We start from the raw sequence: 24484 nt of genomic DNA, 5'->3' as shown, positions 1-24484 counted from the left end.
CTACTTCATGCTGTTGTAGAAGTCTTTAAAAAGACTGATCGCTATTTGTCACACTCTTTCCCCTCTTCAGCTTGCATCCCAAAACGCTACCAAGAATTCAAATGAAATATTAAACACTGGAGAGTAAGAGAAAAAGCAATGTCTGACATTATTTGTAATCATTTCTGCTAAGCTCAAAGGGGAAGATCAGTATTGGAGCTGCACGTAGAAGACCAATAAAACCTAGTTTAACAGTTGGTTATCAAAAAAGAAGAAAGAATGTGAAACAGCTATACAGACTATAGGTCACTAATGTTAGAAGGTCTCTTTTTGTATGAGCAGCACGCACAGTACTTAGTGCTGTACGGTCTTTGGTTCATACACACAGCTCTCTGAGTTAAAGGGAGACCTGTAAGGCCCGCTAAGCCTCATGTAAGTTTGACTTTGCATGAGAGAACTAAGCCATAAAGTTAACTTAGGAAAACTTCTCCATCAAAGTAAAATGCATTGTGTCCTGTCAGCAAATGTTGTTTTGCAAATCCTCCCTCACCTGCCATAAGATGTTATTGAGACATATGGTTTCACACGCTACCAAGCAGCTCAGTTTTGCCAACGAACAATAATGCACAGAACAAATATGTGTGGAAATCATGAGATCATCTAATTAAAAGAAATGTTATTGTTTGCCACTACTTTTAATGAAATCGAGTCTTCGCTGTCCACAGAAGAGGCTGGAAAAGAACCAAATCCTATTAGCGCTCATGCCTCAGAAATTGTTTGCAAAAGAAAAGAAATTATACCTTAACCGGTGTTGAAAATCTTCACTGTATCTAAAATCTACATATGCTAATAGGGTATTTTAGACTAATATAATAAATCTATGTTACATGTGATTCAGATTATGCCACTACAAAAACAGCTGTTACTGTCTGAAAAAAATTTCCATTGTATATTAGAAATATGGAGTCGATGACATACAATTAGCCCTTTTTTCTGATTTCATCTAGTAAAGGGCATTGGCATAAATACACACTAATCCTTTCATTACAGTAGTTACCTTTGGAAAGCTTTACAAGAAATATTTTGGATATCCATCATTAAATCAAACAGAAATGTACTTTGCAGTGGAATTAATAATTCCCTGACTCATTCCCAGACCATCCCAAACTTAAACACAAAAAGCATTTTATGTATACAGAAATATGTGAAAAACTTTTTTTTAAGGAACTACATCTCTGCTTATCCAATTGCAGAAAAGCCTGATCCTGGGATAAACTTTTCTTTAAAGGTGGTATTTTCCACACCACCGCATGCTTGCCAGTTACACTAAGAACAATATGCTAAATAAATTATGACCAAATATGAATTACAAGGCTATTATACACTATTAAGGGGCTCTAGTAATATTAAATACCAAGGAAGCAAAGCCTGAGCGGTTGAGATGTCACTAGAAAAATCTCAAATGGAATTTAAGTTTGTCTTTGGGTTTTTTTTAATGTCCTTTTATTAATGCAAATTAAAAGCCATTGGTCTTATTAGCTGCTGCTTTATTCTATTTTTTCCAGTGAGTTAACTTCAGAAGTTTTCAGTGAAATCAGTAACAAAAGATGAATCAGACATAAAAGGATTTGGGTGGTTAAGGGTGTGTCACCAGGTCTTAATTAAACATCCGAGGGAGATATCTGAGCCAACTACTCCAGACCGACTGGGTACATCCACAGTATAGAGAACGATGCCATGCAGCCCAGGTCTGGAAGCTGAATTGCCTCACACTAACCTAACTTACCGTGCTCCTGTTAGGTTGGGCCTCCCTAACTCACATCACTTTGTGCTTTCCCTTCAATAAGCCTGACACATACCCTTCTAATGTGCTTACTCCCATTTTGGTGCCTGAATTCTGCTTCTGGGTGTGCTGAGTGTGAAAACTGCTGAGAAACTATGCTTCTAACCTCCTGCCTAAACTCCATCAGGATCCATAAAATTGGCAAATCTCTCCATCTTCATCAGCCATGGGGCTTGATCCAATAGGTGCGCTTAAAGCACAACTAAGAAACCTGGCTCCACAAAAAACGTAACTGCTAGAAGAGGCAGCTATGGTATTTCTCTCCTGTCTTGTCCTTCTCCCTGCCCCAAGTACAATGATTCAGTAAGAATATGGTAAATCCAGGTTCAAAACCTTCTTCTAGTTGAGAAAAACCAAACTTGCCCCTCTCGTGAGCAGAGTGAGATTATTCTCTGTTCAGGGACATGAATATGAGTTTAGCTAGAAAGAGACTGAGATTAAGGCACTCATCTGGGCAGGATGCAACAGCCATTTGGCTCCTCCAGTTCTAGCTTCAGTGACTACTTATTTGCTGGATCTAACATCTGCTTAGCATAAAACATAGAAAAACATCTCTGGCGCTGGCACTGGAACCCAGAGCTGTCACCATACTTAAGTTATTTCGTTACTGGTCTGAATAGTTAAGCTTGCTCTTGCTCTCTCTTTCTGAGTCACTGAATATTTGGGTATTTTTACAAAAGGACACTTCCCACATCAAGAATACCTCACAGCTTTGTTCCAGGCATTCTCCAGCCCAGCAAGTATTTTGGCTTTCTTTGCAAAGGAGGAAATAATTCTCTCAATAATGGTCCTGAGAGAGATAGAAGATTGGCTGGTATCTCTAAAGGCAGAGAAAGGAACTGAACTTAGCTCTCTCACATTTTGGCTAACAGTGCTAGGTGGTAAGCTTTTAGAGTAAAAGCTTTAAATATCTAAATCTAGCAGCTGACTCAAGGTTTCAATCCTGAGCAGAGGCAGGTAGCAGACACAAAAGATGGGCAGAGTTTAATGTGCACCTCCTGCTGTGCAGATTTCAGTGGCTTCAAAACTTGAGAAATCTGCCTCTGGGATGCTTATATCAGCGTCCAACGGAAGCCTGCACTGCCGGGTATTTAAAACAGGCACTGCCAGGCATAGTTGTGCCCGGTTCCTTTTGTAGATATAGCCCTACTCAAGCCCTTTTGATTCGACTTGATCCACTTCTCTCTGTTCATCTCAGAACATTTCTTGAGAATATTTCCTCAAAAATGTCCTGCAAAAACCACTGCAGGAACTGAAGTTTCCGAGTTGTCTTTTTAAAAGCAACAACTTTTTTAAAAGCAATGCGTTGTGATGATTTTACTCTGAACCATGCAATTTTATGTAAAGATGCAGATTCTGGCAACCAATGACTATGTGATAATCTTTTGTTTTTAATAAAACCTTCACGGTCACAAAAAATGTTTAGAAATGTGACCTCTACAAACCTAACGCTCAGCAGCCAAATGGAGGGAAGGGAAGGGAAGGGAAGTCCACCATAAATGATTTGTTTTCAAATCTCAAGATCTTAAGCCACTTTTGTGTGGTAAGGGCAAGAGCTGACAAGTGATTTTTGAATGCACGAAGTTGGCAATCTTGCGGTAGTACAAGCTAAGCAGCACAGACAGAACAGGGGTCAGCCGACATGTCTCTTCACCAGATACTGTTTTAAACAGCTTGTAACTTTACCATGCTTTAACTATAGATGCTGAGACTTTCCATTCCAGGTGTCTGCCTCAGGCTATTTTTTTTTTTTTTTTTTTGGAGCCAGAGTAGTTCAGCTGGTTCTGAGAATTTTTTTTTTTTTTTTTTTTTTTTTTTAAACACACTAACTCCAAGGACCTTTTCTTTGAAGCGGTCTAGTAACACCACGCTTTGGAGCAAGAACTTGAAGTCTGGTGGCAGGCAGCCACTGTTTCAAGCTCTTGCCTTCTGCTATAACATACTGTAAGAAAAATCTAAGGATATTATATTATGTAAAAGTCTCTATGATTCACATGAACAAAGACAGTTAATATCCCGTAAGTGCACACCACAAAAGGAGGTTGGTACAGCTGCATCTCTTCGGCAGCCATAATCTGGCTGAAAGGCACCTTCCACAGTCCACCTAATCTATCCTTCTGCTCCAAGACAGAATCAAGTATGTGTAGCTTATCCTCCAGACATTTTTGGAGGTTTTACAGATTAGGTGATGACAAGGATTTCACAGTCTTTTTAATAACCTGCTCCCTTGTGAAACTTCCATGCAGTCAGGTTTTTTTCCCTCTAATATCTAAGTTAAAATTTCATTGCTATATATAAAGCACATTACTTCTCGTCCTGCACTCGGCAGACAAGGAGAAAGCAAGCTGATCACTGTCATCTTTGCTACCTACCGGAATTCTCTGAACGCCAGTCACAAGCTAGTTGGCTCTGGCAAACCCTTCTTCTTACCAAAGAAAGTTAGCAATAATTTTTTTTTTTTCCCCTCAGAGAGTATCAGAGCATATAAAAATAAAACTGACTCTACTGTAATGATGAACCTTTTCCTGAGATACCTGGTATTTAATAAATCTACTTTTCTTCTAATCATGTAAACAGTTGCACAAATGAAAACATTTATAACTATACTGTATCTTCCCTAGTGTCATCCTCTGGCATCTAACTACTTGCTTACAGGCACCCTATAACAGAAGATTGGTGGGGACAGACCAGTCTGCTGTAGTATTTAGACAACTCTCCATACTCTGTTGAGTTTTACGTTCTGCAAACAAAATCACACTAAGCAAAATTGTTTCAAGGTCGGATCACAAGCTATACCTTTGACAGTGTACATAGATAGCTCTAACTGTATAAAATGCAACAGAACTATCCCAGGATTTGACCCTGCTAGTACAAATAAACACACGTAACCAACATCATCCTAAGCATTGCCAGGAGACCAAGAAGCAAGAACACGAGAACAGGAATTTAAAGTGAATGTGATTGTCATACAAGGAAATATTAGAAGTAGATGGCTGTTAACTTCCATTTAGATGACATGGGCAGTTTTCTCATTCCTACTGCCCTAAACAATACCTGGCCACGTGAGGTGAAATCCTTGACAGTAGATGGTATTAACTGATCACCTGGGACCTGACATGGTTGAAGAGAAATCATATTTCCAATCACTTTTGCATAATTGTATTTGATCCTTCTTCCAACCACTTCTGAACTGGGAAAGCATATCATGAATGATATAACTCCTGCCATCAACGAGGGCATAAAAGTTAGAGTACATTAAGAACAAACAAGGCCCTGAAAAAGTAAATAACAGATTTTTTTTAAAAGCCTTTATAGGAAAAATAGCTGTTCCATCATTTAAGAAGTGACTGCCAAGATTACTCATGCACTAGAAGTCCTGATGACATTTTTCAAATGTTAGCACAGTATTTTTCTTCTGGAACACGATCTTGCAATTAGACAGGTACTATGAAATAAAAAAAAAAACCACCAAACCCACATATCCTAAACTTACCTGATAACTGTTTGGAATTTAAAATGACATTGTTTTTCCCTGATAGTTTTGTTCATGAACATATATAATAATAGGCATGACAGATTCATTAAGCAGGGAACTACTGGGCTATCTGCTTCATTTAGGTTCACTGATTCTGTTATGAGTAACACCTACATTCAGACATACACTGAAGACTAGATTTTTTTAAAAACGGTCCTGATGAAAATCCTCTAACATTGCTCTGCTGAAGCCCTGTTTGAACTAGAGAAACCTTGTGTGATAAGACTTTGTGCTGAAGTTTCAAATCCTCTGATAAGTGTCCCTGGCTGTACTTCTAAATATTTTTTTCCCAAGCTGATTTATTACATAAACAAATTCCACATCAGAGATACACCTCGTTCAGCACTTGGGATGTGTTTTTTTGCTCTTGATTTATGAAAGCACGAAGGCCCCAAAAATAAAAACAGCTAATTTTAGTACTGCATTCCAAATATCGGGTTTCATCTTGATTAACTGTTTATTTGAGGACAGTGACACCAAGCGGCAGAGATGACTTAAACTCCCTTTTTCCCCCCCTAGCTGTTCTAAATTCTAGCTCTGACTGTTTTTGGCACACAAAAAGCAGAATATGGTTAACTGTGCTGCAACTTCCAACTGCTTTATTTGTATGTTGTATTTATACACCAGTGTATTTCAATAGCATTTGATTTGTGAAAAGTTAACCTGGATATAAAGCTCATCTGCTTAGCACAAAACTAGAACAGATTAAGGAAAAGATTTCTGCTTCATTTACAATACGCCATTAGATTTCAGATCCTTTACCGACGTGTGGTATAATGAACTGCTGCACTGAGGATCATCATAGAGAATTCTTTTCTGGCATTTTTACACTCTCTCTCTAAGGTGTTAACAAATTTTTCTTTTTTCACCTTCATTTTTGCTGATACTGTGAACAAATGTCCTTTCACCTCAAGCATAAGTGTTGACCTTCCCATCTTGACTTTGAAAATCTGCTTCCTCATGAACAATCCAAAGTATTCTTAGAAGCACTAGTAATTCTAATGAGAATGGTTTGGTGGTTAAAAAGCAAATACAACTTGTGCTTGAATGAATACTAAGGATCTCTTATTTCTTACACCTTTATTCCATTCCTTCAGATTGCCCAGTTTTCAAAAAAAACCCAATCAATACCCAGAATAGAATCATTACTTTTTCTACAATTCAGTGCACATCACCACCACATAATAGTGAGAAAAGGATTTAAACTAAGCATACGGAAGTTCATGCCCTTACCTCAGTAGTACTTCATGAGTTGCCTATTTCCTTATAGGCAAGAAAGGTTTTCCTGATCCAGCCAGTGTATCTCCTGGCACCATGCTGAAGGCAATGGCAAACTATTTTCCTTTCAGAAATAAATCTGAAATTTTGGCTTTGATTCCCGCACAGCAATGAAAAATACTTTCAAGATGACCCAAAACAGTAACAGAAGATAGGCCTGAGGAAATTGCAAAAGAGGATGCCTCTACTGGATGACATTTTGCCAAAAGTCCTATCTTAGCTCAATGACACTTCTACATACTGAGCTCTAAATGTGTATTTCACATATATGGCTATGTAAGATACCACTTATTTTGAATAACGATACTCAGTTCCACTGAAGTAAGTAAGTGAGGCTATCTTTTGAGCAAGTGGAATAAAGAATTACTCAGAATGATCAAGGATCTCAAAGTCTAGCCCATAAGGAACTGCTACGCTGAATTTAAAAATTATAAAGTGCTTTCATTGGCGTTTCCACTTGGATTTTATCTTAAGTTAATACAAGTTATCTATGCCAACTATCTATGCCAAGTTCACAGTATTTTACAATTTTTCACCTAAGACATCACAATTGTTGACCTTTTTCTTGGAAGCCCATCTAGCGTGTTCAAAGGATGGACCTTCTGTGCAGCAGAGTGGATCTGTTAGACTTATTTTATACATACTCTGCAAGCTTTAACACAATAGTACCAAATTAAATGGAACTATGTCAATACATTCATTTAAGTATGTACTTATGTCTTAGCAGGATTGGTGCTCATACAAATACAGGTGTAAAGCCAGAAGTGAGATGTAAACACTGAACAATGGCTACATCATTCTTGAAGATTAATTGCTCTTAAAAGGAAAGGGGGGGGGGGGAAATCCCTCACATGTTCATGTAACTGAAAAAAAAGAAAATATTTTTTACCTCTTCAAGATCCCTTTGCTCCCTATCACCTGTGCCTTTAGAAGACAAAATTACATGTCCAAGACAGTTTTGAAAACTTTTTCATCAGTGTCAAAGGAAAAAAAAAAAAAAAATCTTCATTTATGATTAGCCCTGTAAGATTCCCTACAAAAATAAATTAAGAGATGTCTCTCTTCTGAGGAAAGCACCACACACTAGTATAAAAGACAGTTCAGAGTATCTGAACTAACTTCATATCCTCACTTGGAATCCCCCCCTTCGTTGTCCTCCTCTTCTAGTACTCAGATATCAAGATACTGAGATTAATGTATAATGGCAGTGAATACAAACCACAAGATGATTTTATTTTGGCAGAGCTTGTGATGGTTTTTCTATACTTTTACCTAGTATATTTCAATTACCCACAACATCCTCTACTAGGACTTTATATTAACAGAGCTCTCTCACTAAAATATTCATCTTTATAGCGTTACCCAAATTTTTAGTGTCATAAGCAGCCTTGCTATTTCAAAACTCTTTCATTATGAAGTCTTCACAGATTTGCAGAGTCAGATGTTTTTTAACCTCACAGCCAATCACTTCTCCATCTATTTCTCCCTTTTGACTTCTTTCATATTATCCTTCTTATCTGGGATTTGCTCTCTCACTCCTCCATTTTTTCCACAATTTTCTGTCACCCTTCTCTGTGGTTAGTGAGCTGTACATTTTGCGGATCAGCACTCCTTTTCCAAATACCTGTCTGTGAAAGGGGAATTCAAAGCTGAACCTCACATTTCAGGCTTCTATCATATCATTAACAGAGTCATCTCCAGGTTTTTAAAATACGGTAACGAAAAGCCAAGTAATTAAAACTCACCAAAAAGACACGCCATTTATTATGATTATTAATCCACCAGAACAGCCTTACAAAAATATTTAGGATTCACGCTTCCTAATTGGATACCTAAATCCTCATAATTAGTAGTCTGTCAGGCACTTAAAAACCTTTCTAAATGTGGTTCACAGGATTTTAGTACCCTAAAACCTACTGAAGTACTTAACAAAAATCCTTTCTGTTATTTCCAGTGTTTAAAACAAAAGTAGTCTCCACCCCCAAGCTACTTAAGAAACAAATGGAAAGCTGCCATGCTGCAGAAGACATGTAAAGGGATAAAAATGAGGTGTGGTTTTATAAGAAAAAGCACCCTCTAAATGTCACTGATAAGGCAAACATACTCTTGCATCATGCAGTACTGTCACCGTCTTACAGTCACAACACCTATGTCCTTGGTTAAAACACTTTTTGCTCACAACTGCTTAGAATTTAACTTTGAAAGAAACTTTATTTATAGTGAAGCTAGCAAGTTTTATCTGAAGACAGTGCATTGCATTTTAACTTCATCAGGATACGCAAACTGTGCACTCACATAACTAAGCCTGCTAACACGTAAGCTATTTCTACTTCTACTTGGCTAAGCATCAGGAATAGCAGTGGTTTCTGGGTATTCAAACTGCAGGATCTAATAGGAATGCAATAGCATCTACAAGCCATGTTAGTACTTACATCCAAGCTTCCTTCACTTGTAGATGCAGAACTAAAAACATCCTCCTCACCACAATCTCTGTTCATCCTCAAGTGTTCTTCTGTCTGCAACACAAACAAGTATCCTACACAGCAGCAGCAAAGGAAACAAAACAGCAAAAACATGCCAGAGCAAAGCATCAAACCTCATCACAGAACCAAGACAAACTGTCTCAGTAGTGCTGGACCTGATTGCTGAGAAACTCTGAAGTAGTCTGCAAAATTTCTCTGATGTAGGCAAGGCCCTAAGAAATCCACTAGCAGAAAGAGTTAAGAACAAGAATATAAAGAAACAGAACAATTCTTGGGCAAGGAAGAAAACAGGCAGTAAGCAACTCCTGTAGCACCAGGGATCAGACTGAAAGTCTCTGCTATACCCACAGACACAGGGGAACAAGCAGAGGACTTCTTCCCTGCCACTTGCCAATGACTGGACTGTTCCTGTGCGCCAGCATATATACCCTATTTAAGCCTAGATCCCATGATTGTCTGCACGGGACCTCTGCTCTACTGGATTGCTTAGCAGTGCCAATTTGATCTGGATTTAGCCTCAGGCGCATGACTACATTTCACATCAAAAAGATATGGAGTTCATACCACCTTTATGTTTTTTATGCCTGCTGCAGGAGAACAGAGGGTAACTGATCCAGCATAAAATTAGAATGGAGAGAACTAGATGATACCTGATCTGGCATTAAGCCTGCCAGTACAAAGTTAACCAAAGAAATACTTTCAACAAATTTGTATTAACGATGAGAATAGGACTCTGCTTTCATTCTGTGTCATGGTGTTTTTAATACAGCAGAAAGTTTTTTTCAAAAAGTTAGATGCAGCGTATTGTCATACCACGACTGTTGCTTTCAGTGAGCTAGCTGAGAAAGAAAGCATGTGCGTGGGCATGGAAATCTGAGCGTAGGCCTGTAGTGTGCAGTGACACCTGATCCAGGACAGTTTGCAACACAGGCTAATACTCTTCCCTTGCAAAAGAAATTGCCTTCCCCTTGTAAATGCCTGCAACTCTGCAGCACTACTACCATGCAAGATTTTGGACAATTCTTGCTATCAACTAGTTCTAAATACAGGCTATGCATGACCACATACATACACACACAGAATCACTGCAAATCATAAAGCAAGCAAAGAAAAAATAAAACAAATAAGCAGAACCAACTTAAGTCTTATGGAGGAGTAAAAATGTAAGAATAACTCTAAAGAGCAGAGTTGAGGAACTCTGAGCCTTTGATTCCAGTGCCCTGAAATCACAGGGCATCCCATCACATAATCCCTTCATAAACCTACCAAATCCTTTCTTAAAAGAACTTAATTACTTTGCCCTCATTCTGCTAACTAAAGTCTGTTCAGCAGTTTCACTGCTGTTTTGGCTAGAAATCTTCCACAACACCAAGCCAGATGTATTATGGCCAGTTAACACCTGCTTGCTCCTGTGTCCTGTGCTATTCTTCAGTTCTCAGTAATTCTTCCATTTATTTGGGTTCAAACTCCTAGAGATTTCTATTGAAAAGGCAACAAGGACTTCCTTGCTGGACTAAACAAAGTAGTTGTTTTAGTTTCTTTTCCTACAGAGTATTTGTCATTTGAAAGTAAGAGTCCAATAAAGAAATGACCAAGAAAAGTCAATTAACTTGTCAGAACTAGCAGCAAGAAAGAGTTACACCTTTACCTCAGATTTAGAAGCTGTTTCTCATACTTGTTTGTACAGTTCCTACTTTTTCCCAGGTCAAATACTACTTGTAACTTGTTAATTGATCCTCAATATCCTTAGTATCTATTACAATTTGTATTTTAAAAACCCTCAGAGTATCACCTCCTACGTCTCTGATTAACAAGCATGAGGAAATGACAAGAAAAAAGGAGAGGAGTTTGCAATCTTGGGACACTTATCCCAAACTCGGCTGTGAGAAACCCACTGCAGTAACCACAGAACTGGGATGCTTCATAGCAACTTCTTCTAAGGTTGCAAGCGTAAATATTTTACAAGTTAAATCTGAGCTGTTTCAGGAGTTAGAACTCCAAGAGCACACATTCATACCGAAGTTCAGGAAAATAGAATTGGAGGAGAAACGATGATGCAGAAACTGCACGCTGTAATACATTTGGTTCTTCCAGAGGAACTGCAGCCCCGCAGCATGCTCTATAGAGGCTCAAGCTGAGCTCCCTTGTTTATTTGATCCTTCCAGGCAGATACAGCATTATTGCTCCAGTTATGCTTTTGTTCCCTTCTAAATGGGAAATGTTTTCTTACGGAGGATAAACACTCTGAAAGTGACTGACTTCCTATCTCATAAAATACAGTTTCCATGAGTCCTTCGTAAGATGTTAAGAATAGCTCAGCATCCATGACAGATGAGATTTTTCAACACAGTAATTCCCAGTGTCCATAAAGGAAGCTATTGCCCAGCAAAAGCACTCCAAATTTGATCATAATCAAAAGGGCAGAGAACTAATAAAGATTTTGGAAAGCTTTCAGTTTTAAAAACATGACTGAGAAGACTGGAAGGGTAAGTGAAACACCAGTCCGTTAACAAGCATAAGTTTCTTAGTACCAGTTAATCAGACACGCATTTTATGATTTCACTGCAAAAGCCTTGGAGGGCTTTTTAAACCAGGCAAAAGAAAATTCTCTTTTTACTCTGACACCCCAGAGTATTAAATACTTGATAATCAAAATCAGTTGACACTGATATTTCTAGCGAAGGATGCAAAAAGTATGGAGTTAAAAGCCCAGTATTTTTAATATGTTCTTGAGTTAGAAAGTTTTTCTGTATTTAATTTCTGTGATGAATGACAAATTTTTCATAAAGGCATCTCAACAGAAGAAAATTATTTTACATGAAATTTCTTTTTTAGTTTTTCCAACTCAAGATTAAAAAAAAAGTTAAAAATGCCTAACATGCACCCCAGCAGATGCTGATCCTTCAGTTTATTACTCCTTTTAGTACTGCAAGTTATTTCTTCTACACCTGATTCATTGGTTTTACAGACTTGGAGATGGCAATAGCATGATTGCGCAGAGCTTCCTAAAGATATAAATGCTTTAAAACAGATTATCACCCATGCACAGAAGAGTTAATAAGACGCTTCTACCTGATATCTTAATGTATTCTATATTACGTCAGTTCTTTCATAAATGCATTTTGTAATCTGAGCACTACTAATAAGTGGTCATAAGTTGCTTGAAGCTACTGCTCTTTGTTAACACCTACTGAACACAGAGCATTTAAAAAAAAAAAAATTAAATGGTCAATGTGTCTGACTCCTTCAATAAGCAGCTGGTATCTCCATCAGGCTGCACTGATTAAACATAGTTTATGCATCTGCTAACAGATTACTCCTTGGAAGGAAAAAAAAAAAAAAGGAAAGAAAAAACACAAAACCCCAAACAAACACCATCACCCACAGACAAAATACACCTGGAAAGAAAACAATTCTCTTTAATGAAGTAGTACACTGCTGAACACTTACCTTGCTGCTTCTTCTATCAGCTTTAAACAATCCCAGAAGTCTTGTCTTTTCTTTTTCTATTGCATCATTGCTTACTGAAGCCTTTCGACTTGGTTCTGAAACAATTATAATGTAATATTTTTTACATTTCTGAAATAAAGATTCAGAAGATCAGTATTTTAAAACATCCTGGATTAATGCTGTATTTTTTTGAGCTGGAGATGTTATGAACTGATTTATCTAAGTAACTGCCAGATCCCGCACTTTCTTTTTCATCAAACTTCTATTTGTTCTGAGTTTGTTCCAAAATCTAATGGAAGTAAATGGAATAATTTAATAAACTTCAGTAAGTTTTCAATCACAACTTAGTAATCCTTATTAAAAGGCAAAACAGGAGCAAGTTGCTTAGTCTTTAGAGTGAGTATCTTTAACAATCCACAGGCTTGACTTAACACTGTGAAGTTAACGGAAAGACTCTCAATATGGATTTGGATAAAGCTCCATGAAGAGGAAAGAGACCTTTCCCCTGGAAAAAGGGCTCTCCTTAGAACTTAAACCAGTTGATCGTGGTCATCTGTTCTCGTCTTGGTGCTTTTACTTCAGGTGGGAAGAGAGGCAAGTTTACATGCATTTCAGCCTGTAACAGCTCAAACATGCATGTCCTCCTTGAACCAGCTAAGGAACTGTATGAATTCTCAGACCATTTTAGTCTCCCTTCAATTTCCCCAACACCAGCCGAGCTGGATGAGCAACATGATAAGGTCATGCGTTACAGGGAACAACCATTGGTTTAACATTCAATATACAGACTGTAAAGCTCTCCCACTTTTTTTAATGGACACTGCATAATGCTATAAAGGCATCTCCCTGGTTCCAAGCACATCAGAGTATCCCACTAGCACACAGAAAGTCTAATGTACAGAGAAAAACTGCTTTCTCTTATAAAGATTTGCTTTATTTGTTTAATAACAATTAAGAAGCAAATGCAAAATGACTTGTTTGTTGACACAAAATAAGGTTTACTTCACAAAAAAAACCCTCATCCCAGAACTCCTGTAAACTGATTTGCATTTCACACAGAGCACTTGGCATATCAACAATGTCAGGTGTTAGAAGGTGTTAAATACATATGGTAGGTCAAAGCACAGTAGAAGAGTAAAGATGATTAACCCAGAGGAAAATAGGGAGAAACTATCCTTAAGAAAGGCTGCAACTCCACTGCAAAAAAATACAGTAATAAATTACTATCTTTCTCAAATACTAAGCGCTGCCTATGCTCATTTGCCAGAAACTGCTGTTTTTCTGCTTGGGGCTGGGCTGCAACTAGATGTGGATTATGAATCCCTTACATAGTCTTAAACTATGACCTATGTCAGTAACTGCTGATATCAACATTACCATTAAACATTGTATAATCCCAATAAATTGGGACTTTAAACACAGCGTATCATCTCAAAACAACAAGGCTTCTTTATAAATCTGTATCAATTTTTCTTAAATAAATACAGTAGATATTCTCTCTAGTATCATGCTCTGTATAAGAGGAAGCCACAGCAAGTAATGACAGAGGATTAGGGGGAAAAGTACTGGCATTAGCGAAGCCAAGAGGCAGTAGGCCATGAGCTAAGACTCGCTTGATAGCTGTCACCTATGGGAGGTGGACTTCCTTCCTTCCTGAAAATTTAAAGAAGTTAGCCACAGTTTTATTCTGGTTATGTTGTCTTTACTAGTAATGCAAAGAAGCAAAGCCAGTTACAAGTCAACCACACCTTTCTTGAGGATAATTAATTTAAGCAATGTATTACAACAGACTCAATGGGGAAAAGAATATACTAAATATACACATTTTCTGCTTAACTAGAAGCAGAAGCACCAATGTAATCTAACCAAACCACACCTACCGTAGCAATAACAAGTCAGCATCTATTCAGAGTTATCCAACGTGTATACATAGGTTTGATACTAAAATGCTTCGCTGCATGTAAATTGAAATTAGTGGAAGACCGCCTAGATCTCAAAATATTCTTTGTTACTAAATAAATTTTGAACCCAAGAGACCTCTCAAATGTTAGCATTTCTGAAATTCAACTAATCATGCTTTAGGTAACCTGAAAAGGCTTGGAATCTGTATAGAAACATACCATACCACACAACAGTTAAATGACAGGATTTGTTAATTGCTGGCATTTTAATGGCAATTACTGAAGAAGCAGTATGCACAGAAGTGTGTTTGTTCTGACCAAAAGCACAGACATGTAAACAACACTTTGCAAAAGACAACACAGATAGAAAATAGCTAGTTTCTCTACAGCATTTTTACATGACATTCTTAAAGATCCATCTACCAAACCCACATTAAACAGTGTGTGAAGGGAAAGACGGTTTTCCCTCAGCAGCGTTGTACAGTACCTCTATAGTTCAGAGAAGGTTCAGACTGAGTTTTTGATGGAGGAACTGGAAAAGGCAGGCAATGAAAGGACAAGAGAAGACATATTAAAGTTCTAATATTGCCTCGTAAGCCACAATATTCATTAATTACTCCTAGCATTTGTTTTCCTAACCATTACAGAAAAAAATTTTGACCAACAACAGACACGCAGAGCTGTTACTAGAGGCAGTTTCGCTGCGTTTGTATTCATTCCCGATTCACTCGTGAAGCTGCTTCAACTGCTAAATCGAATTATGTAAGCAGGTGGCAGCAGAGCTCGTCTTTTAATAATCCTTCAGCACTTGGTATTTCTGTTTCAGGGAAGGAAAGAATGACAAGCACAAAGTTTTTCTAGAACCTGCTCTTACAAGCACAGCCTATGCTTTCAGCACCTCTGATGCCTTACTTGTTAGCGGGAATGTGTTTTAAAACTCTGTGCGTTCTGGTAATTAAACAGACTGGACATCTACTCAATGCATAATTCATAGACCAACTGCTACTGAAACCAGTGGGATTATTCCTGTTGGAGAGTACAGATGAGAACACAGGAAGAAGGAATTTGCTGGAACAAAGGAAACCTTCTGTAAATTTTATGTGTATTTACCAGTTTTCTCATCAGACACCATGGAGCAGAGTAAGAGGAAGGCAGAAAAAGCTGAAGTACACACAGGATCAGGGGGATTTTATCATAATGAAAGGTATACTGAAAGGTTAAAAAAGAATAAAATATAAAAAAAATTCTGATGCAGACAGCAGCACACTACAAAGTGTTATATCATTTGCTGCTATAATCCCAGCCCTGAAGTAGTCTTGGTTTTGACTGTACAGGCTACAACTGGATTTAAGGACCAATATTTGCACCAGTATATACACCATCACTTTCATTTTAAAGGAAAAGTTTAAGGAAGGCTTAGGCTAATTACTCTGTAAATTGTCCCTGAAGTACGCTGAATGAATCCTGTTGAATACTCTGCATGTTCAATACGTTGCTCCAAAACAGTTAGCTTAATTACAGTAAACATATCTTAAAATCAAACAAACATGCAATTGATTTATGACATGTTGTCAGCCACTTTTTTGAGGATCCTGACAATTGAAAGGAAAAGGAGACATTTAGTTTACTTAAAAGTCTAAACTCACAGAAATTTGACTCACACAGAGGTAGAACTGTCACTTACCAAAGGAGTTTGAAAGAAGAGACAGAATGTCAACATAAATAAATAACTCTATAAATAAAAAATAAGCCTGCTGCTCAGCACCTACAAGACTGACGTTATCTAAACAATAAATAAGGACATTTACTGTGCTGGAAGTGATACCAATTGAGACAAACTGCAGGAGACAATTTTAATGAATATCACTTTCTGACCTCAAAGGAAGTAGCGCTTGTCAATGTGTATTTTTAAAGCAGGTATATTTTAAAGCACGTCGCGTAATTATGCTATCTGAATACACAATCAGGCTGGTAAAACTCAAGCCCAAGAAGCTGTCACTACAATATCATCTACGAGAACAGAAAGTGAGGGTGCATAAACAAGAGAACAAATTTTTAAATACAAGTACCTCTTAGCTCCTCTTCACTAAACCGTCAATAACTTCGCTCGTTGGAGGAATTGTCTCTGAACCTATCCACAGTCTGTCTCTCATAAGCCCTGGTCTGTTGCCTCTGCCTCTCAGCTTTTGCAGCTGCCATGACTATGGCATGTCTCTTCTTTCCTTCTCTCCAACCCACAGCACAGGTAGGTGACAGGCTCTGCCTGGACGAGGCCCCTGTGTTACGCACACCTGTACCGACAGCAGCTCCAGGAGGTAGCAAAGCTCCTCCTTTTGCCCTGCCCCAGGCCAACCTGCACTCTGCCAGGGGCCAGCCCAGCCTGGCGCGGGGCCTGAGCGCAGCCAGGGACAGCTGGGCATGTTGCTGTCCTGGCTGCTGCTCTGGGCACGGCTCACTGAACAAACCCGCGCAGCTCCCCGGACTGAGATGTCACTCTGCTGTTTCAGCCAGGCCCCAAAGGAACGAGAGCACAAACGCTTTTAAGTTGCCCATAATTTTGTTGGCACATCATCTAACCCTGCAGTGACCGCTTTCAGTCTCAACTCACCTCTTTTCCTGTCCCAGGCATACAGCTCCTTTATTCCCAGCTCCTCCAAGGACTTGGTAAGCTCCAGCTCCTCCCCAGTGATGCCATCTCGCAGAAGAACAATGTGCTCTTGACTGACTTCACACTTCTCACAAATAGCTGGGATGATGTTGTGGAGAGGCACCTCCGGACTAACTCGAACCACAGCTTTCTGCGTCTTCAGGTAGTTCACTACCAGCCTCACAGATTTCTGCAGAAACAAACCCAAACTCTCAGCCCTCCCTCTGTGATGGCTAGGCACTCTTACAATGAGAAAGGCATTGGGGACTTCCATATTGTCTTGACAACTCCTAGGCAAACTTACCCCACATGCATACTACTGCAAAAAATATTATTAAAAAAAATATTTAAAAAAAAAAATCTCAGAAATCCCCTGTCACTAAGGAGACATTCATAAGAACAGGCGAATAAGGAAAAGGAATCAGAGGCAGCCGTAATTTGTGAATATTTACAAGTACCACTCTGAAAGGCATGACACTATAATTAGCTATACTGTTTCAGAATAATAAAAATTTCAGCAAACATATTTGGAAAATGGCTACTTCTGAATCTTCACAATACTGTGAAATACATTTATTAACAATCAGTCTTCTCCCATATCTTCAATAAAGATGGCAAACAAAATACCACCAAAACCCTCCCTACCTCCACACAACCCCACAACCCTCATTTCAGCCACTACTGCAAATTTCAATCACCCCGGTCTTCAGTCAAGGGTCTTTATAAGAACAGATTTCCATTATCCAACCACATGCAACATAACATTTTGGCTAAATGCTGGAGTCCAGACTGGCACCTGCCAGTCTGCATGCAAATCAGTTAAGCTAGTAAAGCAGGTTATAGTCAATCTCAAGCCTCTCCCATCTGGTTTGAAGAAGCAAAGATTGGAAGAACTGCTTGAAATCATAGGAATGAAATGATGTTTCATGGCACCATTTTAGCCCTACAGAGTACCAACCTCAGGGACCCTTGGCAGAGGTCGCTTTGTCTTCTCTTCAGGAACCTTCTCTTTCAGAAGTACCGTCTGTACATCCAGTGCTCCTACCAAAGTGTTTGGCTTGTAACTCAGAGGTTGTTGAGTTCCCGAAGACTTCAGTTCAAGACTGTGTTGGGATGGATTTAAGCGATACTGGCTGCATAAATCAACCAATAGATCCATCACAGCTTTACTGCAGGGAAGAAGACATTCACTGTTAGCATGAGAAAAAACAGTTGCTAAAAAATTTACCTTAGTTTTAATGTGGGAGAAAAAAAGACAATACAAGCTGTGGATGTGTCACCAGTTAACCATCTTTGGGAGGGAACAGTGCTAATGCTTTGAAATGCTAAACAGATCAGATAAAACGTTAGGAATTAAATATATTCGCACTTCAGTGTGTGTTTATGAGCTGGCAATTAACTATTCGCTATGAGGCAGACAACAGTGCCAATAATAGCACTAACAAACATAAGCCAAGAGCAGACAAAGTGCATCTTATCTGCTAAATCCATACATTAAATTCTCCAATTCAAACCCCGTTCTTTAACATGAAGACAAGATATAAATAAATGATGCGCTCACGGTACAGTAAACTCTACCTAGATTTGAACCATCACATAACACAACTCAAAATGGAGCATTTAAATCTGGAACAAAAGGTAGACAGGGTATTTTTTCCCAGCTTACAGCTCTGAGTTTTCCCCCCATCTCCCCCAATCCATTTGACACCAACAGTATTTCCAAGTATAAGAGTTCCCTTCCATATTTATTTTGGTAAGGATATTAACCCTGTATAAAAACATCTGGTTTCAAGTATTTGCATTATCAAGAACTCTTATTGCAGATGTGATTCTTAAACCACGAGGTTAAAAAAGTCAGTCACTGCCCCTCTCTTATTCCGTGCCTCTGCATGGAGGTACTCCATTTTGTGTCAGTAACTCAACATTCACTGGAGCTTGATACTGCCTGACACAGCAGATATGAACTATGTTCCTCCACACCCCAGAAATTCTCTTCTACCAAGGTACTGAAGGGTTCTTTTTTTTCAACCTTCCCCCCTAAAATTCCATCCAGGATCAGAGAAAACAGGTTTATTAAAACTGGTTATGTTTCTGAAAAGTTTTGTTTTCATAAACCAGTATCTGTCATCAACAAAACAATGCAGGTTGAAAAAAATTAGCAGCCGTACCTGAAGCCTGTCATATACGTGGGATATTTTTCTTCTAGCAGAAGTGAAAATAAGTGCATAGACAGCATATTTGCCAAAGGAACTGGCATCTCTTCTAATGTGCAAACTGGAAAAACTGTATACAGATTCAAAATGCAAGCAAATTCAAAGAAAATAAAATCCTTCACAGGTTATTAGCTACCACCATTACATCTGTAGTTCAAGAACTGCCCTTCAACTGCAAGCTGTCGGCATCTGGGAAACAACTCTGTGGAGGGCTGCCCATCTTCTTTCTATGTATATGTTGTTGGCCAACAACTGCTCAAGAAGTTGGTGAAGAACCCTGAAGAGCTAATGGCAAAGACAACAAGAATGGAAACGAGAACAATCCCTTATTAACAGGCGAAAGACTAAAACACATGTAGGTGACAGCTCTTCCCATGCAAGAGATGAGAAAGGACCTTCTTCACAGTAACCTATTTCAAGTTTAACTGAGTTACACAGTGTGAGCTGAAAAAGTGGCAAGCGTGGAAAATTTGAAAGAGGTGATTGCATTGAAAAGAGAAGAAGAACACAGTGAGAAGATGGTGACTGAAGATCAAACAAGGAAAACAAATGTCATTAATATGTATAGGACGCTTAAGAAAAATAGAGCACTGTGGTAACTGCGAACACAGAGAGCATCTAAATAGAAACGTGTAGTATCTAAATCGAAACTGTATCAGGTCATTTCACGATGACTTACTCTGGCACTGTCCCCAAGTTGCAAACATCTGTATTTCACAACCATGTTTAACTCACATGTAACACGCCACAAAACAACAGAAACATTTACACCTACTAAGTCCAAACTATAGGAGAATCCCACCTACACTGGTATTTACATGAATATTCATTATGCTGTGCAGTAGTGAGCATTTAAAAAAGTGTCAGTCCACCTGATACAGATCTCAGCTTGTCTGTTTACAGACATATTTCTTTTAAAGTGAAATTTGTGTTTTTTCCCCTCAGCCTTATTACTATTGTTTCAGAGAAAAGCAAATAACCTGGCAGAACTGCAATACATGGTGTTCTATGTGCTAGACATGTCTATTTAAAGTGGAAGGCTAATATGTATCTGTAGTGCATAACACTGCGGTAATTCATTCAAATTTCGACAGTTATCTTACCTCATGTAAACTATTTCATGAAAAACAATTTAAAAAAAAAAAAACACATCAGCACTTGAAAAAGGATTTTTTTAAAAATATAATTCATCAAAAGAACAGTTTATGATTCCACGCACCTTCCACCGAAATTATGAAATATGTTCAGCAGCAACAGTACCACAATTGCAACAAGATTAGAATCCACACCAGCCATCTGAGAAAACAGGTTGCAGAAAATCACGCAAGTTCAACAAATTTGTCCGGACAATGAACAATTTAACAATCCTGCCAAATTTGAGGTTTCATCTTATTGTTGATTACAGAGCAGGTGTGCGTTAAATATAACACTTAAGGAAGTCTGTAACATCCCATCCTGAGCCATGCTGCTCAGAATAAACAACTGTTCCATGAAAAGCATCCCCAGGCTTCATCTGTACCACTTAGGAGTACAAATAAAGCAATATCTCTGAAGCTTTTGAAACCACTTCAAAGTGAATAGCACACTCTTCCTAAAATGTAACTTTGGGAAAATAATTTCCACAAAACTTCAAAAGGATTAAAAAAAAAAGACAAGAAAAAGAGAGGAATTCTACAAACAAAATTCAAAATTCATGTGTTTCCAGAGAAGTAAGAGAGGTGGGAAGTCCTTGCAATGAAGTTATTCTTATATCAGATTTCAATTTCACCAACTTAAAAAATTTTCCTGCTAAACTGTAAGTTCAGCTTGATTTTTAAATGGGAATTTTATTTCAAGTAATTCCATGTATATGCCACACACAGGAGCGTGCCACTAAACACAGCAAGAGAATGGTACTGAGCCATCTACTAATCTAGACCAACTTTTCTTTCTGACCTTGGGCTGAATATGGCTCTTGGAAGATGCAAGGAGTCAGTCCTTCCTTTGCTTCCATCTCGTTCCAGACATATCTGCACTTTATTTTAACCTGCTTTTGAGACCTGGTAGAGAGCATACTCTGTTTTGAAATTCAGGCAGGTCTGATCATAAAGGATTAAATCTAAAGCTGAAATGAAGAAGTTAAATGTCTCCTGCCTTTCCAACTACTCAGCTAAGAAATACATTACTTTCTTATTTTAGTAAGATGTTGCTGAAATTTTGGGTGGAGAGACCAAACACTATGTCACAGACACCAAACATTAATGACTGATAAGCAAATACTAGAGCACAGAATGAAAACTGGAGGATGAACCCAATTTAAGATTCGGACAAGATGGTCCAGACAACGATTCTTAGCAAAGGAGAGTACTTCAGCTCTGTCCTGATATTCTATTACTAAGCTGTTTGACATTTAACACCAATTCTGGACAGTAAAGAATAACTACTTTGTCAGCAACATTTATCAGGCTGAAGTCCTGATCAAGTTTGAGCGTGTCAGACCACTTGTGTCCTGTTGTTCACCAATAAAATGCAGCAAAGACGTCTATAGTGTAAGAGGCAGAAAACAACTGAGTTGTTTTGGGTGTGGCTTGGCCTAATCTCCTTGGATCACCCAGAGAAATCCATTTTAAAATACAGCCATGTACATCTAGGAAATAAACGTGTAGGATAAAGTTGTACTCTCAAATGACATCGACTTTCTGCTGCATCAAAAGGAGTATAGGAAGCATGATAAACAGATATTAATAAATGCTTTCTATTTCTTTTTCTTTTCTTATTTTGCCCATGTATATTTGGCTCTTACTTTCCTTAATTGAGCAAGTCCACAGAAGGAACATCAGGATGACACACAAGAAAAGGCAGAGGACTGTGTTTGTTGAGCCTTAAGATGAGAAGGGTGAAGGGAGATCTTGTTGCTGTCTTTAAGTACCAACTGGTAGGGTTACAGAGCCAGACTCTTCTCAGCAGTGAACAGCAAGAGGACAAGAGGCAAGAGACAAGTGCCAACATAGGAAACTCCATTTAGGTACAAGGAAACATTTCTTCACTGCGAGGATGGTCAAGCCCTGGAACAGGGGTACAGAGAGGTTTGGAAATCTCTTCCCTGGAGGTATTCAAACTTGCCTGGAGACAGCCCTGAGCAACCTGCTCTTGTGAGACCTGCGCTGAGCAGGGAGTTAGAGCAGGTGAGTTCCAGTGGCCCCTTCCAACATAAATTATTCTGTAAATTATTCTGGTAAGATTTATTTTTAAAGCCTACGTTGAACTACTGTAGTTTTGACCTGACCCCTATTTAGTATTTAGTTAAGCTCATTTTTAACCCTTTTGCTGTATGTGCCCTGTTCATCTTCTAACAACACCTCTTTCATGTTTTACCAACCTGGGCTGACTTCACACCTTCAGTCTTTCTTGAGACACCGTTCTATAAGCCCACAATTACTGTCACTTAAGAGTCTTTCACTGAGAATTATGTGAGAATATTCTTTCTGTGATGACATTAGCTTTATGCTCCATATAGTGCATACTCTGCACTGAGCTCTGTCCTCCAGTATTTGCAGAATGGGACTACAGCTTCAGCTAGTTTATTATTTGTTCTAGTATCCTGCTCTCTGTGCATCACATGTATGAGAGAATTTGTGTAACATGTAAGATAACAGCAGGAGCAATAACTGTCCAGTCTACTCTTCTGCATATCAATCATCCATGTGCTGACAACTCCAAACCAAACAGCATTTAGCTTCAAACATCCCCATTTTTCTCCAATATTTTTCACATACTACTGACTTCTCAAGCTGCTGACAGTAAAGGTCTGTATCTGTGTTAATCAGGAAGTCCTCCTCAGTGTCACGCGTGAATGGAGACAGACGCATGATCCCTTTATTTACAGGTTACCCACTGAAAGTATTACCTGTGAGCATCGCAAACAGAAAAGGTTTCTGGTAACCCTTGTGAGCTTTTCCACTAAATTCCAGATTCCAATAAAATATCTTTAAATAGCACACACTTTCTTTTTTTCTTGAACTATCTTTCAAGAAAATTTAATGAGAATTTTCTGCCCTCTTGCTGATATTTATAGGAACTGCCTATATAAACAAAAAAGTAAAATTAACAACATGCTGCTTTGCTTACATACAATGAACAAATTGAAAGAGATAATTTTGACTTTTACATTGATTCATTTATAATAACCTTAAGTGATACTAATTAACTATAGTTATATTTTCAAACATCCTCTAGCGTACTTCATTGCTCTGTGAACTGCTTTCCTGAAATTACAGAATCATTTTTTATTATGATGATGCCCAGGGCAAGGTTTTGCAAATTCTTCTGCAACAGAAAAGCTATTTCCTCAGGGTACCCAAAAACAGATTTTGCAGAATGCAGTTTTAATGATGGCAATGAAAATACTGAAGATTTATAGCAGTATAAACAACAGCAGAATTTGTCTGAAATGTCCTTCCATGATATCACCATAGATAAAAAAGAGTGAACAGGGAAAAGAATTTAATACCTGCACTGGCTCCCATACTTCCTTCAAATGAAACGAAACTTTTTTTTTTTAATCCAGCATCTTCATCATTGAATGTTTACCTCTGAGTATCATTGTACTTTGTGGCCATCCAGTTCGCAATGTCAAAACAATGCAAAAAGATGAAAAAGCCTGGGCTTTCACCCAAAGCTGGAGAGTTAAGACAGTCCATCCCCTAAAAATTTCAGATGCTCTTTACATTTTTTTTTTTATGCCACATCCCTAAAAACGTAACCAGTGTTAATGTACAGAAAATGTCATCTTCCAGTGGTTAGAAAGAACAGCAGCACACACGAGGTCTGTTCACAGACTGATGCCACTGTAATACAGGGCTCATTATAGGGTAACCTTTTCTTATTTCATAACTTGTTAGGATGATTTACTCCCCTCCTCAGTTTCCACAGCCTTCCACTTCCCACAGCTGCCTATCAGTGCCTGACATTTGTCACTAACTCTCCACTCCAAGTGCTCAAGACAGTGCTGAGGGAGAACACCTACTACCTACATTAGGCACTGGTGATACTCAGATTAGCAGATTAGCACAAGCAGGAATTTAATTGCCGCCTAAATCAGGGGCCTAGACCTGTCATACAGCCAATGGAGAGAAGTGGGCACCTTCACAGAACAATGAAGAGAACATTTTGGTTG

At 38.5% G+C, this 24484-nt stretch overlaps 1 protein-coding gene across 14 annotated transcripts in view; it reads right to left on the bottom strand.

Moving 5' to 3' along the window:
* Positions 1-24484, bottom strand: part of COBL (cordon-bleu WH2 repeat protein) — a 162396-nt gene that overhangs the window by 92179 nt on the left and 45733 nt on the right. For 8 of the 14 annotated variants that reach the window (XM_076330261.1, XM_076330270.1, XM_076330263.1 and 5 more), the window contains 5 exons: positions 18075-18285; positions 17078-17306; positions 14957-15001; positions 12569-12663; positions 9068-9151 (listed from right to left, as the gene is read on the bottom strand). In XM_076330261.1, coding sequence (XP_076186376.1) covers positions 9068-9151; positions 12569-12663; positions 14957-15001; positions 17078-17306; positions 18075-18285 — 664 coding nt within the window. Of the gene's footprint in view, positions 1-9067; positions 9152-9231; positions 9366-12568; positions 12664-14956; positions 15002-17077; positions 17307-18074; positions 18286-24484 lie in introns of those variants that run through there. The other 6 variants (XM_076330268.1, XM_076330274.1, XM_076330275.1 and 3 more) reach the window with 4 other exon arrangements.

Source organism: Aptenodytes patagonicus, chromosome 2 (genome assembly GCF_965638725.1).
Source record: "Aptenodytes patagonicus chromosome 2, bAptPat1.pri.cur, whole genome shotgun sequence".
In the NCBI taxonomy this organism is placed as follows: Eukaryota; Metazoa; Chordata; class Aves; order Sphenisciformes; family Spheniscidae; genus Aptenodytes; species Aptenodytes patagonicus.
Note: the sequence above shows the minus strand (reverse complement) of the source record. Positions and strands in the feature narration are given on the sequence as shown.